Source organism: Salarias fasciatus, chromosome 14, assembly GCF_902148845.1.
Source record: "Salarias fasciatus chromosome 14, fSalaFa1.1, whole genome shotgun sequence".
In the NCBI taxonomy this organism is placed as follows: domain Eukaryota; kingdom Metazoa; phylum Chordata; class Actinopteri; order Blenniiformes; family Blenniidae; genus Salarias; species Salarias fasciatus.
The window spans coordinates 4,964,093-4,980,632 of NC_043758.1; the positions used below are offsets into that span (position 1 = coordinate 4,964,093).

At 46.6% G+C, this 16,540-nt stretch overlaps 1 protein-coding gene across 1 annotated transcript; it reads right to left on the reverse strand.

The window, feature by feature from the left end:
* Positions 1-351: 351 nt before the first annotated feature.
* LOC115401239 (cytochrome P450 2G1-like) lies at positions 352-15,567 on the reverse strand. Its single transcript, XM_030109474.1, has 9 exons — positions 15,396-15,567; positions 12,739-12,901; positions 11,547-11,696; positions 11,031-11,191; positions 6,577-6,753; positions 1,249-1,390; positions 922-1,109; positions 702-843; positions 352-561 (listed from the first exon to the last, which is right to left on the reverse strand). Exons 1-9 carry the CDS (start codon positions 15,564-15,566, stop codon positions 380-382), a joined length of 1,476 nt encoding a protein of 491 aa, XP_029965334.1. The 5' UTR covers position 15,567; the 3' UTR covers positions 352-379.
* Between the last annotated feature and the right edge of the window lie 973 nt (positions 15,568-16,540).

A 16,540-nucleotide genomic window follows, 5' to 3' on the forward strand; every position in this document is an offset into this window, starting at 1 on the left:
TATTTATTTGTTTCTTTCGTTTAAAACAACAACACAAAAACAAAAAATGATGAAAATACAACGTCAGTTTGGACACAAAACAAACGAAAGAAAAGGAGCAGAAAGAAGAACAATCTTATTATATCTGCCTCTCACATTCACCAAGTCAAAAACACAGAAATATGAATTACGACAAAATGTAAATTGTTTCATCAAAAAAGGCTCAGAACATACATTTTGTGAAAATAAATCCAGTCATTAGAAGGTTATTGAATTCCCCTGGGTACCTGTTTTGATGTAAAATCATGAATCATAAACTTAATGTAATGTAATTGTGGTATATTATTTGTTAAAAGAAAAAAGATATAATGTGCATTTCAGCACATTTGAAGGTTCACTCTCATCGGGGCGTTGCTGTGATCAGGTATGTGCGAGGCAAGTTGGCAAAGCTGCTGTACTCGGGGTTGAGGTCGATGCTGTCAGGTCCTTCAGAGGTCGAGAAGGTGAACGTCTGCAGCAGTGAGACCATGAAGAGGAAGATCTCCATGCGGGCCAGAGACTCTCCAACACAAGCTCTCTTTCCTGGGACACCACAACAGACCTGTTTAGCCCAGTCCGACTTATTTACATCTTGAACTGATACATCCCAAACACGCGTCCTCACCCAGCTCCTTCAGCTGTGTTTGTCTGCAGCGTGTGAAGCAGAAAATGTGCTTATTTACCTGCAGAGAATGGAAGAAACGCAGGATTTTTCTTGAAGTTGCCATTCTGGTCCAAGAAGTGCTGTGGGTTGAAAGACCAAGGCGTGGCCCACCGGTTCTCCTCTTTCAGCACAGAGTGCAGCAGGGGAAAGATTATAGTGTCCTGTGAGGGAAAGCAGACTGCTGCAGTCTTTTGAACGGAAATACATCATAACAAACATAACTCAAGGAAGCTGAATACCTTGGGAATGGTGTAGCCCTTGAAGGAGATGTCACTGAGAGCATAGTGAGGGACTCCCATTGGGACAATGTCCATAAAACGCTGAATTTCATGGAGGACCGCATCTGTAAAGGGGAGGGACTTCCTGTCCTCCATTCGAGGGGAACGCTTCTGTCCAATCACACTGTCGATCTCCTGCTGCATCGCGTCTTAACAAGCATCAACGCAGTGTTTATCATCACATGCAAACACTGCACCACTGATTTTAACCAGAGATATTCTCCTTGACCACTGACCACCACACAGGTCTTTCACCGTGTGATGACATTGTTCAGGATTGTGATTTACCTTGTATTTTAGGGTATTTGACCATGACATTCAGTGCATATTTGATGGTGGAGCTGGTGGTCTCAGTTCCTGCCAGGAACAGATTCATCACCGTGGACACCAGGTTATCTTCCTGGAACTCAGTTGTGGGATTGTCCTTCTCCTGAACGAAAAAAAATCAGAGTTTTTTCACCAAATAAAACCCCGAACCTCAAAAATTAGTGGCAGACTGAATCTGAACAATATGAATATTATCTTTGGTAACACTTTACTTGAAGCACCCAGTATAACACATTATAAGTAGTTATAAACACTCAGAAATGATCATAATGCTTTATAACCCACTATACAGCATAGGTTTAGGGTTAGGATTTGGGTTAGGATTAGGGTTAGGTCGTGATGTTATAAAGCATTGTGATCATTTATGAGTGTTTATAACTATAGTTCTACTTGGTGAGTGCGCGCCCACCTACGGACTTCGTTATTGGTATTGTCCATATTGTCCATATTGGCCACAACCAATCCAAGCCTGCCCCCCTGAGATGTGGTGTTCCTCAGGGTTCTATTCTGGGCCCAATTCTTTTTGGCATCTATTTATTACCCTTGGGATTGATTTTTAGAAAGCACAACATTTCATTTAATTGCTATGCAGATGATGTTCAAATTTATGTGCCTTTTAAGAACAATTCATCTTCCTTTGAGTCTCTGAAATGTTGTCTAAGAGACGTCAAAGACTGGATGGCTCTGAACCATCTGTATTTAAATGATAAAAAAACTGAAGTTGTAGTGTTTGGTGACCCAGCTTTTCTTGAGAGTGTAGACACTGCACTTGGCCCTTTATCTTCTTTTAAAAAGCCTTTTGTGAAAGACCTTGGTGTTGCCATGCCAGCACACAGCTTGCCATGAGGCACAGGCCCAGCTCGCCGCTGCCTCAAAAGAGTTGCGCATCGCACTCAGCATCGGGCCGCTAGCGCCATCTCAGGCTCTCTCTCCCCAACGGTTTCGCTGCACTGTGACCGTGGGAGTGGGCCACAGCGGCGAGCCAGGCCTGTCGGCCTTCTTGCCATCTCCCGAGGCCAGGAGAGTGGGTGGGCCACCCCCCAAGACCTTGGTCGTGGTACAGCTGCTGACGCTGCATTTCCAGAAGTGGTATGCGATGCTGGGTCTGCTCTCACCCTGGCTGTCCAGGACGCTGAGACGCGGTTACGCCCTGCAGTTTGCGTGTCCCCCCTCTCCTTTTAGAGGGATTCTTTGTACGTGGCTCACGTGCCCCGCGGGGGCGGCCGCTCTCGAGGCAGAGGTGTCCTCGCTCCTATGCCGGAGCACGGTAACGGAGCTGAGGCACATTCGGGTTTTTATTCCCCCTACTTCTTGGTTCCCAAGAAGAACAGTGGGATGAGACCCATTCTGGACCTGCGGGTCCTGAACGCTCATGTGACCACCAGGGGGTTCCGTATGCTGACGGTCAAACACCTCCTGGAAAGCGTACGTCCCGGGAACTGGATGACGTTCAGATGACGATGTTGATCTCATGGACGCCTACTTTCACATCCCCATTCTGAGGAGGCACAGGAGCTTCCTCAGGTTCGCCGTGGGAGACCAGTATTTTTAATACAGCCAGCTCTCTTTCGGCTACTCTCTCGCTCCTCGCACCTTCACCAAGAGTGTCGAGGCCGCGCTGGAGCCCCTCCGTCGTCGTGGTCTGAGGATCTTCACCTACATCGACAACTGGCTGATACTAGCGCCCTCTTTTCAGGAGGCAGTGGCACATACGGCCCAGGTCCTGCACCACATCGAGGTCTTGGGGTTCGTGGTGAACCGGGAAAAGAGTGCACTCGCCCCAGCTCAGCAGATGGCTTATCTGGGGTTGGAGCTGGACGCTCTCACCATGACGGCCCGCCTCTCCTCGGAGAGCCGAGACTCTCTCCTGTCGGCCCTGAGGTCTCTGATAGCGATGCCCATAGCCCGCGTCCACCTGATCAGGACCGTTCTGGGACTGATGGCCGCGGCCCACCCAGTGGTTCGGTTGGGCCTTCTGCACATGTGCAGGCTCCAATGGTGTTTCAGTTGCCTCCGCCTCTTGGGGAAGTGGGACGGACGCAGAAAGGTCTCGATTCCGCCCCAGGCACGTTAGGATCTCCTCTTCTGGATTGATCCGGCTCTTCTCCTGCAGGGAGTCCCCATGGGCTACGTGTCGCATCACGTTGAGGTGTTCACGGATGCGTCTCTCGCAGGATGGGGAGACACCCTAGCGGTGCCTGGGACTCCACGCCCATTCACATAAATGTGCTGGAAATGACGGTGGTGTAGCGGGTGCTGCTCCACTTCCAGGCCAGGCTGCAGGACAGCCTTGTGCTCGTCAGGACAGACAACACCACGTTGGTCGCATACCTGAACAGGCAGGGGGGAACAACCTCTCAGGGTGGATGCCTTCGCGCACAGGGTCAGGCCTCCGGGCCTCCTGTATGCGTTTCCTTCGGCCCGCCTCTTGGCCCCGTTGCTGCGCAGGGTGAGGGACCAGAACCTCCACGTGATTGTGGTAGCCCTGGACACCCCCAGCACTCGGTGGTTCCCGGACCTGATTCAGTTGGCTGTGGGAGACCCGTGGACAATCCCCAACGGGCCCGACGCTTTGCTTTGCTGCAGGCAGGGGGTGCCTTCCAGTCCTGCCCTGTCCTGGGCAGGAGACTCTTGGCTTAGAAGCTGAGAGGGTCAGACTAATGGACCTAGATCTCCCCCCAGCCATGGTTTCCACCATCCGGAGTGTCAGGGTCCCCTCTACTTTCAAGGCCTACAGGTCTCGGTGGCATCTCTTCATGTTGTGGTGCTCAGAGAGGGGTTTGGACCTGGTCTCCTGCACTATCGGTGGAGTTTTGTAGTTTCTGCAGGCTCTGCTGGACAGTGGTCGTGCTGCATCCACTCTCGCGGTGAAGCAGTTTCTGCGTGGGGCGGGTCGGCTTAGGCCGCCCCGAGGCATGTGGTTTCCCCATGGGACCTCCACATGGTGTTGGATGGTCTGAAGGGGCCCCCCTTCATACCTTTGGAGCAGGCGGAGGACCGCTTTCTCTCCTTTAAGGCTGCCCTTTTGTTGACGCTGGCATCCGCCAAGAGAGTTAGAGATTTCTGCGCCCTGTCAGTCCATCCCTACTGCATGGTGTTCAGTCAGGATGGGGGCTTGATGCACCTTTGGCCTAACCCAACCTTTCATCCCAAGGTGATCACTTCGGACTTCCGGTCGAGAGTCATCCAGATCAGGGACCTTGGCTCCCTACCTGGTTTGTCTGGCGACGACCCTCAGCTGTGGTTCCTGTGTCCGGTCAGAGCTCTGTGTTGTTACGTTGAGCACACGCTGGCTTTTGCACTACGGATCAGCTGTTTGTGAGGTTCGGGGCCAGGGGGCGTGGATCCCCGCTGTCCTTTCAGCGTCTCACCCACTGGGTTTGGGGCACTATTGCAGCTGCCTATGAGGCGTTGAATCGCCCGCCTCTGGCGGTGGTTCGCGCTCATTCCACACAGGGCATGGCGGCCTCTGCAGCCCTGTGCAGAGGTGTCACGGTGGGTGACATCTGCCAGGCTGCCTCCTGGGCGTCCGCGTCCACCTTTGTGCGTTCACATCTGATGGATATGTACACAGACACTGTGGCCATGTTGGCTTTCAGCGAGAGCAGGAGCTCTGTCACTTGACTGTGTTGGCTTTCGTCCAGTCCGGCGTCTGCTTCCCCGGGGGGAATCCAGATGGGGCGTGGTTACCACTCGCTGTTGTCATTTGTGTCGGCCGGCATGTGCGTACGCTGTTGTTATGGTGCTTGGATACATTGCGGGCGGCGCCTCGTTGAGAGGTCACCTGCACCTAATGTCACCTAATGTTCTTGGAGGTTTGTTTTGGCTGTACTGGACGTACGGTTTGTTTACTTCCATCTTTTTCCGCGCCACTACTGTCAGTACACCGGCTGGGAATACATTCATCTCTACGGCCTCCGCCTTGGTGAGTACCAATAGTGAAGCCCGTAGGTGGGCTAAGCACTCACGAAGTAGAATTAGTAGTTACTAAATGTAACTCCAGTTCTACAAGTGAGTGCGTTCCCACCTACCTGCAGGCCCAGCTGTCTTGCCTCCTTTTCTACTGGCTGGTTTAGAAGAAGGGAGATTAGCGCACGGGCGCTGGTTATGTTCCCTCAGTGAGGGGCGTGGCAGTGTGCCAGCGCGCAACGGGGATTGGTGCATCGGTTTCGGACTTGTCTCAGTGATTGGCTGCCGCCAGAGGGGTGTTCCAATAGCGAAGCCCGTAGGTGGGTGCACACTCACTCGTAGAACTGGAATTACATTTAGTAACTAGTAATTATAACATTGCTATATTGTACTTATATTGTGTTATACAGGGGTGCTTCAAGTAAAGTGTTACCTTATTTTTTCATCATGACACCTGTTTGAGGGTGTGCAGCAACCTAAAATGCAAAAATGGTCAATGATGTAATAATTTTGGCCAATTTAAATGGAACATAACATAATAACTTGCTTACAAAAATGAGGGCTAAATCATCCATTCATTTTGACAGGTAAAACACAAATACATTAACCTCGTAAACCAGCCCCACCCACTCCACATCCATATTTGGATTTTGGAGCTGGAGTGGGTCTGGGGACCAGCCAATAGAAAAAGAATGCGACTCGGCCATGAAACTGCTGAGCCAATCAGCGTTGCAGCTTTTTGTTTTCTGGGGTTTTTTTTGGGCGAATTCCGGCGGCTAAACTGGAAGTGACACCATCACTGCGTGTAGTGGAGATTACAGAGATAAACTTTAACCATCATCTGAAAGCTGCAATAAGTAAAGTTATAGCCAAAATACCAAGTATTACAACAATCAAGCAAGAGCAAGAGTCGGCGCTTGGTGAGTTTCTAACAGAAAAAGAAATTTTCGCGTGCCGTTGCGTGTGGAGAAGCTAGAGCTAAAGAGCTAAATCTAACCCTTAGAGAAACTAACGCATTTCGATGACGCATTTGTTTTGAAGCGCTGATTGGCTGAAGTGTGCTGTCAGTCAAAGGGGTAACTGACGCCCCCTGCACGGAGTTTGTATTGGCTTGTCCCCAGACCCACCCCATCTCCAAAATCCAAATGTGAATGTGGAGCCAGCGGGGCTACAAATAAACCTCATGAAAATAACAATTACCAGAGGAAGAATACTATGAAGCTGTTGAGACAGTCATTTGCAAAATGTATTTTCGTGTTATAAAAACAAGTATATTAAGGGTAAGAATATGGTTCCAGCTCTCTGCAGAGATTTTAAAAATGTAGTGAATCCCACTAAAAGAACTTGGTGCATTAGGGATCATGGCAAAGATGATGAGACCTGGCTGATTCTGTTGAGGAAGCAGTCGATGTAATCTCTGGGTGAACTGGGGTCAAGCGTCTCCCGGTGAGCCTGAATCTTTGACATGACGAAGCTTCTCATCTTGTCAATATCAGCAAATGCTTTGTGGTGACCACCCGGCAGCCACTTCATCACTCCAGGGAAGTTGTTGTACCACTGGAAAGAAAAGTGGAATCAGTCACATCTCAAGGATCTGAGCAGGAGGCAATGAACAGGTCAAAACAGTGGTCAAAGAAGAAGTGAAAAAAATATATTTCTCACAATCGTGAATAAAAACTGCTGTGAATAGGATAAAGTGGTTGGGGAGTTTGAGTGCCCACGTGATCCCAGGAACTATGTTGTCAAGGGCTTTATGCCCCTGGTTGGGTCTCCCATGGCAAACAGGTCCTGGGTGATGGGCCAGACAAAGAGCAGGTCAACAGCCCCCATGAGAAAGTTTAAATCAAGGACCGTGACGTTGCCCAGCATCGCGCAGCCGGGGCCCCACCCTGGAGCCAGGCCTGGGGTTGGGGTTCACATGCAAGTGCCTGGTGGCTGGGCCTTTGCTCACGGGGCCGGGCCAGGCTCAGCCCGAACGAGCAATATGGGCCCACCCTCCGGCAGACCCACGGCGTTGCTCACAGTGAGAGGCAGTTCAGCCACTATGTGTTCACCCCACTGGACAAGAGGGTCGCATCTCTGCGCCTTCGGGTCTGGGACAGGTGCCTAACTGTTGTCTCGGCTTATGGGCTGGACAGCAGTGCAGAGTACCCGGCCTTTTTGGAATCCCTGGGAAGGGTACTGGACAGTGCTCCAACTGGGGACTCCATTCTGTGCATTTACATGGGACCTTTTATTCCTCTATACATCTGAATAAAGCCTAATTCCGCTCTAAAATAACCATTTAAACGCCTGAAAACTTTATTATAAATCCGAATAGATGGGTGGATTTATTCTCCCTTAGAAGCGGAATTATATGCTAATAAGAGAGATGGATGAATGGAGATGATTTATTGAACAACAATTTTAGAAGAATTGGATATAATGAAATGAGCAGATTGATGGGCACTTAAAGGTGCCTTAAGGAGTTTGCACGTTTTATGCGAAACAGCGCCCCCTGCAGGCCTTGGGCGTAATGCAGCTTAGTGAAAAACTCGTGCCTGTGGCTCGCGTGCACGGAAGAGGGGAACTCCTTCTACGCTCGTTTAGTAGCTCAAGTAAGATTTAAGTTTCTTTTACCTGGTGCAGTCTGTGCTGGAGCTGTGGCAGTGCTAGAAGCCAGTCTTTTCTTACTTTCTGGAAGATCCTGCTCAGTTGTTGCTCAGTAAGCATCTGGCGGAGTAATGGCGGACAAATCGAAACCTATCCAGCCGTAGCGCACATTACGTCATTCCTTTCAAATTCTCCCCAAAAAAATGCTGGTGCCGACCGGCACTGCAACTTTCAAGTGACAATTTAGCGCTGTTAGAGGTAATTGTAATGAATATGTCAGGGCACATTGTACACATCATTAAAAATGTGTAACATATTTATGGTGGAAAATAAGTATTTTTAAGGTTGTAAAACTCCTTAATGCACTTTTAACGACGCAGACATTTTCAAAGCTGTATCGTAGGTAAATCGAGATAGAGATAGTTAGAGACAGTTTGAGGAGCTCAGTCACCAGGGAGAAAATCGGATTAGAGCCGCTACGTTTGAATTAAGGTTGACTGGCAGTGTGATGTGGGGGAAGAGGTGGGTGAGGGAGGAGAGGGGAGAGAGCTTGGGAGAGGGGTCAGGGAGGAAGGGGGTGGGATGGGGGGAGGGGGCACGGAGGAGGGAGGGGGACGGGAGGGTTTGGGGGGTTGTGATACCCTGGATCTCGATGTACAAGACAGAACGCTGGGGCGGCGCTGGCCTGGGGCGGGTAGCCGCTCGTGTGGGCCAGTTCTCCTGAATATGGTCAAGGCCCTCTGCCTGAGCCGGCTACTCTTGGGCTCTCGGCTCTGTCCACCCTGAGCGTCCGGTTCCTGGTTAGGCCGGCACCTTCCAGTCTTGGACCCCTGGGGCCTGGGTCCTCTGGTCGCCGGGTCCCAGCCAGGGCCTTCCTCTGTCCCCTTCTGGACTGGTGCGTGGATGTCTGTTTGAGGGGAGTGGCTTGGATCTGGGCTCTGGCCTCTGGTTGTCTGGGCTCTGAGGGCCTCTCTGGCCAGTTTCTGGTCTTCTCAGGGGTCAGAGGTCATATGTGCATGATCACTGTCACATTTGTATGATCACGCTAATCTTTAATCAGTCTTAATATTCTGCATGTGGACTCGGTCACCTTGTTTTCCTTGGTGGGTTAGACTAATGACGATCTGGATTAGGTCTCTCCTGATGCTCTCGTGTAATGTCATACCTGGATTCTCAGTTTGCACGTCCCAGGTCACAACCAGCTATATTCTCCAACAAAAGTCCATAAGACGCCCTCTGTCATATCTTTATGTAGGTGCCGTAGCCGGTCATCTGGAGTGTCGATATTAATTGAAAGACCGTCATATCTTTACAATGTCTTCCTTCTCTCCCCTCTTTTTTTTTGTTTGTTGTTATTTGCTTGTTTTTTCACTTGTTTGTTTCTTTCACTCTCTGTCTCTCTTCTTTGTCTTTCTATCCCCCTGTCTGGTCCAGTAATATCAAGTGTCAGTACTCAAAATAAATGAAATAAAGTAAGAAAGCATGTTAACAAGAGGAGCTTTATGCTTATAAGCTCCTCTTGGAAGATAATATCTGTCGGGCACATCAGCAGCCAGACCTCCATTCTGCTGCTTCCATGCTGGACAGGACAGGTTAAAAAAAACAAACAAAAAAAGGAGTAGAGCCACGATTCCTCCACATCGAGAGGAGCCAGCCGAGGTGGCTCGGGCATCTCTTCAGGATGCTGCCTGGACGCTGGCCTGGGAACGCCTACAGATCCCCCCCGGAAGAGGTGCAGGAAGAGTCTAGGGACAGGGAAGTATGGGCATCTCTGCTTAGACTGCTGACCTCGTGATCCAGTCCCAGAAAAGCGGTTGAAGATGAATGGATGAATGAATGGATGCAGAGCCGGCCCGTGGCATAGGCAGTATATGCAGATGCTAAGGGCGCCGTCTGTTAGGGGGCGCCAGCGCCACTGCGCCAGCAGTCCAAATGGGAAAGAAGAAAAGTTACTTTTTAAAGTAACTTTCACAATTTTTCTAAGTAGTTGTTGTACTCTTAAGCGAAGACAATGAATTAATTCCAGTAGTTTACCATATTATTTACTGCGTTGTCTGCGCCCCCCAGCTGCCCCCCTCCTCCCCCTCTCCTTCCCGATTCACTCCATGCTGTTTCTGGACCCTCATCAGCGTATGAACAGATGTCAAAACGTAGACCAAAATGTAGATCATGTAGATTACTGGTATTCTCAGCTTACATTCCTCAGGGAAATTTATACCAGATCATTTCAGATGGTGTTTACATTTTCTTTCATTCTTTTTTAAAACGTTTAATTTGCCATCTGGGTAGCTAACGTTGGCCCTGCTGGTAATAGTCACTTTTCCACCCATATCTTATAGCTGTGGGCTCACCATTAATGTTAATTAAGAGTATCACAGGAGAGGGAATGCTGCTGTGAGTATCAGCATTGCTGCAATTCAGTCAGATGTGTATTATAACATCAGCACTGCTGCGTTACATTGTGCTATTCAGCATTCCACTGTATTGACAATAAACTGATCATCTAATTTGCACTGTATATCATACAAGTACTCCATAGTGAACATCATATATGGGTTTTTTATGATGTCATTTCATTTTATTCTTGGAATCATGTGTTTCTATAATTAGATACTCAGTGGAGTCACTCTTTTCAGATGTGCTGCTGAAGTTTCTAATCCCTCCTGTACCATCTACCACATCTGCTGCTGCTGCCTCCACCTCAGCAACATAGTCCACCTGGGATGCAGCAGAATCAAGGCTTCATTCGGTGCTTCCACCTCAGAATCAAGCGCTCCTCCTGGTGCCTTCACCTCAGCTACACCTTCATGAGAAGAAGCTGTCAGAACTTTACCCCAACATGTGGTCTACACTGAGAATCTCTGCCACGCCTCCTGTTCCAGTGGCTTCTGCTGAGAGGAGCTTGATGTATGATTTTCTGTACCATTCATACTTTATGTTAGGTATCCATATTGTATTTCATATATTCATTTAATTTTACATATATTTATCTATAATTTATCATCTTGTTGACTATGCTGATTTGGAATTATCTTCCTTCAAATAAAACAATTGTCAAAGACAAATCTATCAAGTTTCTTGTTATTAGTATACAGTATACGCTGGCAATGCAAGGGGGCGCCACCTAAAATCTTGCCTTGGGCGCCGGATTGGTTACGGCCGGGCCTGAATGGATGGATGAATAGATGGATGGATGGATGGATGGATGGATCTGTTCTTTAAATAAGGAAAAGTGGCCCCACCTGGCCCCAGGGGCTGCTGCCAAATTTAATGGAGTCTGCAGTGATCTGGAGAAGCTGCAGGAACTGGTCGTCATCGTAGCTGAAGCGTTCGCCAAACACCATGCAGCAGATGACGTTAGACACAGAGCAGCTGAGGAAGAAGGTGGGATCGAACGGCTTTGCTGGATAACAACAAATAAAAGCAGACGGGGCTCACAAAAATAAAATGGAATATTTTTTGCAAACTTCATCATCTTGATGAAAACTCCTTGAGAATCAATAATGCTACATATCAGTGTACATACACCAACACGTTTTTATTAAACCGATCCATAAATATGTGTCACCCCTTTTAATGACATGCCAATCAGAAAAAAAGCAACTTTTGAAATTCACTGATTAAAAAAAAAAAAAAAAAAAAAAAACTTCAATTCAAGCTAGTCAGACTGTACATTATACTAAAAAATAACTGTTACTCTTAACCGGACAGCATGTACAGGCTTTTGATTCACCATCAGTTGCAGAAACCCAACATACCCTTAGTGGACTGGATGCGATCGATCAGCTGGCTGCTGACCTCCTGGATCCACTCCTCCATCCCTTTACGCCCCATCCCGAAGTCTCTCAGCGTCGTCAGGGTGAAGCGTCTCAGCTGACGCCAGCGCTCCCCGTTACTGATCACTAAACCTTTATTACAAAGAAGTTGTAATTTATCTGCCTTAACAAACAGATAATACATGTTTGAATGAATGATTTATGACTCATCAAGACATTCAAAGGGCTATAGATATGCATCCAGGTAAATGATTTCAAGTTATAGAATTTTATATGATTGTATCGCAGGATGTGCTTTTCAGATGAACATTGGGGGTATCCTGCATGCATATATTCCTCCTTCTACTGTGATCGGGCGCCTGGGAAAGGGCTTTGTTTTTATTTTGTGTGCTGTGGGTTGCTGTGTTTGCCTTTGTTTTCCTTTTTTTTCTTAAATAAGCTCTTCCCATTCACCTTGATTGGAACCCCTGCTCATGTGAGACTCCAGCCAAACCTGTGTTCAATCAGCGCACCTGGGCTGTGGCATTGACAGGTGCATAAACGGCAGTGTGGCTCGAGGGCAGACACAGCGGGAGCAGACACAGGGGAGCAGGGCACCGGGAGGAGAGCAGCCACACCACCAAGGGAGCACACTCCGGAACCGTGACGGAACCAGGACGAGGACCAGTGGAGCGATCCAATTCGAGCACCACGCACTGTTGACACGCAGCGGCAGGGAGGAAACCCTGCCACGCCCGTGCCGTCTGGACGCCCCCCTGGTGATCGGAGCTACGGGGGAAGGAGGAACTACACCCCACACCAGACGGAGTTGGGATTGCCTGGGGGATCCGGCCTCCATCCACGCAGGGTGGAGAAGCCCTGCTTCCGGAGCTGGACCTCCAACGCAGTATTTTAAAGAGACTTTCAGAATGGTTTTGACCACTGTATTTTAACCTTTTATTCTTCGTTTAACATTTTTATAGTTTTAGCTGAATTTCTAATATTTTAGACTAAATAACCTGGATCCTGTATTTCGTTACTTGGTTGGCTCTTTGTTTGGTCACACCCTGCTCTCACTCATCCAATTTCATAACTTCACCGGCCACTAACATCTATTTACATCCCCAGCAATAACTATTTGGAAGCATCCCCCCTGTTACACTACTGTATTTCCATCAAACCCCCCATGCCTTACCATATCCTCTGGTAGCTCGGACCAGGACGGGAACGGGTCCTCTGCCAGTGAAGTCGTCTGCCTGGTCCACCAGTGCCTCCTTCACTGTGTCGTATCCCACCAGGACCACCGCACGCCTCGGCCCCATGTACACAGTCATCACAGGTCCATATGTCTTACTCCACTGCAGGTCAGAGAGCAGGAAGCATTGCATGTTTTACCTGGACTGGCATGCAGGAAAGACATTCCCATTGTGCCATTAAACAGGGTGACCATGTGTCAGATTTAGCTCAGACTTGTTCTCCTTTTTGTTTTGTTTTGGGTTTTTTTTGGGGGGTGGGGCTTTTTTTTTTCCTCCTTGTCCTGTTCGGCAGCTGGGGCATGCAATATTGCAATATTGTATGAATGAAGCCCTTTACTGTCCGAACCAATTTTGACAGGGATGGAAAAGCTCAGGAAGCAAGAGAGAGGGAAAAATAAAGTGAGAGGAACGGGGGGGGGGGGGGGGGGGGGGGGGGGGGGGGGGGGGGGTTTTGACATATATATAAATTCACAATACGACGTCCTTTTTAGATGTACAATTATTATAGCTGCAACTACTGAGTGTTTTTGGAATCGAGTGCTCTGTTGATTATTTCTTCGAGTAATCGAGTACTCTACATTTTGGGCTCACGTGGTGTGCGTTCCATGTATGCGCACTGATCCACACATCCTGGGGGAGCTTTCCTGTTGCTCCAGAATGTTTATCTGCTCTTTTATTACAGATGATTTATAGAAAATGAAGCACATACATTGTTAGTCTATTATCATTTAGTATTAGAGTTTTTTTTACCCTTTTCTGTTTCTGAATCACCGAGCGATTACTTCCACTTCTGTCGGCAGACCTTCTCATCCCTCCGTCCACCAGTTTTCAATTCTCTGGAAGTCTTTGTAGATGGAGCAACAGCCTGATGGCTTCAGAGACACTTCACTGCATGGTCTGTTTGTTGTTGTCACTTCATACAGGAAAGGAATGTTTTAAATAGTTTATAGTGGGTGTGGTTCAGTGGGGAGAGCAGTCGTCCCACAATCGGGAGGTTGTGAGTTTGATTTCTGTCTCTCCCTGTCTGCATGTCAAAGTGTCCTTGGGCAAGACACTGAACCCTGAATTGCCCCCAGTGTTGTACGTCGCTTTGAACAAAAGCGCAATAAATTCTAAACAGAATTGTAGAATTGTCGAATTATATATCTACTTTGTTATATTTGACTATCTTTTGGTAAAAATTAAAAAGAAAATGATTGAAAGTGCAATAAATGTGAAGTTTTATGAAGATGCACTCTAAAAGATAAAATGTTTGAGGTCTGTATTTTCAAGTCATAATGTGACTTCATGAGCCTTTTGTTTAATGAAAAGAAGTATTTGAAAAAAATGGTCCCCTGGGCAACTCCTGTTTGGCTGTACAAAGTTCACATGTTATGACCAACTGTGTTTTTATAATGCTTTTATAATGGTTGTACACACACCTCCGCCACAGATTTTATTTCCGATCAAAAGAGCAAGTCCAGTTCAATAAAAAGCACTTCAAGAAACACAATAAAACTTATTATAATGTAACTGATTATCACACAAGTAAGAAACAGAGAAACCAACAAAAGTAAATCAATAATAATATCAAAATTATTCTCAAGACAAAAAATTACAGGAATTGGTGAATGAATGTCTTCAGGCAGGCTTTCGATAACCTTGATCTGTCTCATGCAGATTGATAAACAGTCATGAAATCTATTAATTTTTTTGTGAAATTACAATGAATTATCACTGATGATATCAACATAAGCGGATTAGCTTGAATTAAAAATAATAATAATAAATCAATGATACCAGTGAGAAGTTACAATCTGACAGGACTGCTCACCTGCTTTTAGAGTGAAAAAGTGGAAATCGGAAAAGAGCTGCTGACTTTAGGTCGTTATCTGCAGAGTAACTTCAAATCACCTTTAAGCACCCTTTCAAGTTTTGTTTTCAACATAGCTGCACATTTTGGGACTTATTGACCTAAACAGTGACTTAATGCTGTTTTTACTGCACGCTGAAATCTTCTCACCAGTTTTACAAAATCTTGAATAAACTCATGATGCTATTGTGAAGATGATCTGGAATGCCTTTATTGTGCACAGCAGCACTTTAACTGGACGTGTCCAAGCTGTTTTCTCACTTGCAATGTTATGATGAAATGTTGTTTGGTTTTTTTTTTTCAGTGAAAGTGATGCCAAAGCTTACATGTGCATCAGACAGCACACACTACAACAGAACTGTGTGTATGAGACATAAACCGTCGTAAAAATATGTGCTGTAAAAAAAAAAAAAAAAAAAAAAAAAACTTTTAAACTGTCTGTTCAACCCCCCCCCCCCCCCCCCCCCCCCCCCCCCCCCCCCCCCAAAATAACAGCTCAAATTTTCAAATTTCCAAACCTGATGCAACTGGGAAGCAGCACCATCATGAAAAACAACTTTTAAACCACTGTTATTCCTCCTAATGGGAAATCCCAGTTGCTCTTAAATGCACCACTTGCATATTGACACATTGGATTTCAGTTCAAAGTGCAAATCAACAACAAAATGTGGCGACGAGCAAAGGTTTAGAGGAAAATAATAGTGTGCAGTGTAATATGTGCAGAGAAGTGAATGGTTGAATCACCTCCAGCAGAGTTTTGAAGGGAGCTCTTTTGTCCAGAACCAGTAGATTTCCCACGATGGGCAGAGCTGTAGGTCCAGGAGGTAAAGACCACCGTCTGCGACTCTTCAAGCCCACCAGCCAAACCAGAACAACGATCAATCCCCCCAAAATCAGCGTCCCAGAGAGCTCCATGACAGCTGTCCCACGGGACAGGAACCGTTTCCTGCAGAGGCTGAACTGACTTATGATCGGCGTGTTACACAACCTGAGTTTATGTTGTTCCTGCTGACAGTGGAGATCCACCTTTCCCCTGGATCAGACCCTGAGAATGCAGCTGGACAAGGAGAAGCAGGTTGATCTTGCCCAGGTCAACTGAGGTCAGACTCACACCTCCAAGACCTTCCTGATAACCTGAGCAGGGGAAAAAGTTTCTAACAACACACAGAGAAACTCTCAGTAATCATCCCTTTCTGGATTGACATTTCCATTTTTGATGAAGTGCATGAAGAAACCTTGTTTGTCCAGTGTATCTTATTGATGCATTCCTGCTCATTTCTGCAGTCAACAAGTTTACCTGGGTCATGTTCTCACATGTGGAGATTTAGTTTTGTATCTTTGAAAGAGGTGACATGACCTGCATCCCAGTTCTGGTTTTTCTCCAGTGAGATATGGAAACGCCAACTTAAAAAAACAAACTGAAAAGCTATAATCATTTATATGAAATGTAACAAACATGAGCTTCAACTGTAAGTAATAGTGTTTATTTTTTGGATCATATTGTGAAAAAGTGATAGTCCTATCGAAGTCATTAATCTCACAATAAAACATTTTTTATTATGATTTTATTTTTAAAAAATATTTTTGAAATGTTTTTGAAAAATGTTTTTCAAATTTATTGATTATATTCAGCTGACAATAAAGAAGGAAGATTTTCATGTATTTTTTCAGTTTCATGAAGATAAAAAGATTCATTATTACATAATACGTTCACTGAAATTTATCATAGACACACTAAAACAAATCCATCTCTTTGTGTCGAGCAAAGCAGTTCACCTTTATATTCACAACATGACCTGAATATCTACAATCTTGAAGCAGTTTTTCTAAAGTGTTCTGTGTGAGATTATGACTAAGAATTAGCTGTATTAACAATAAGACAATACTGT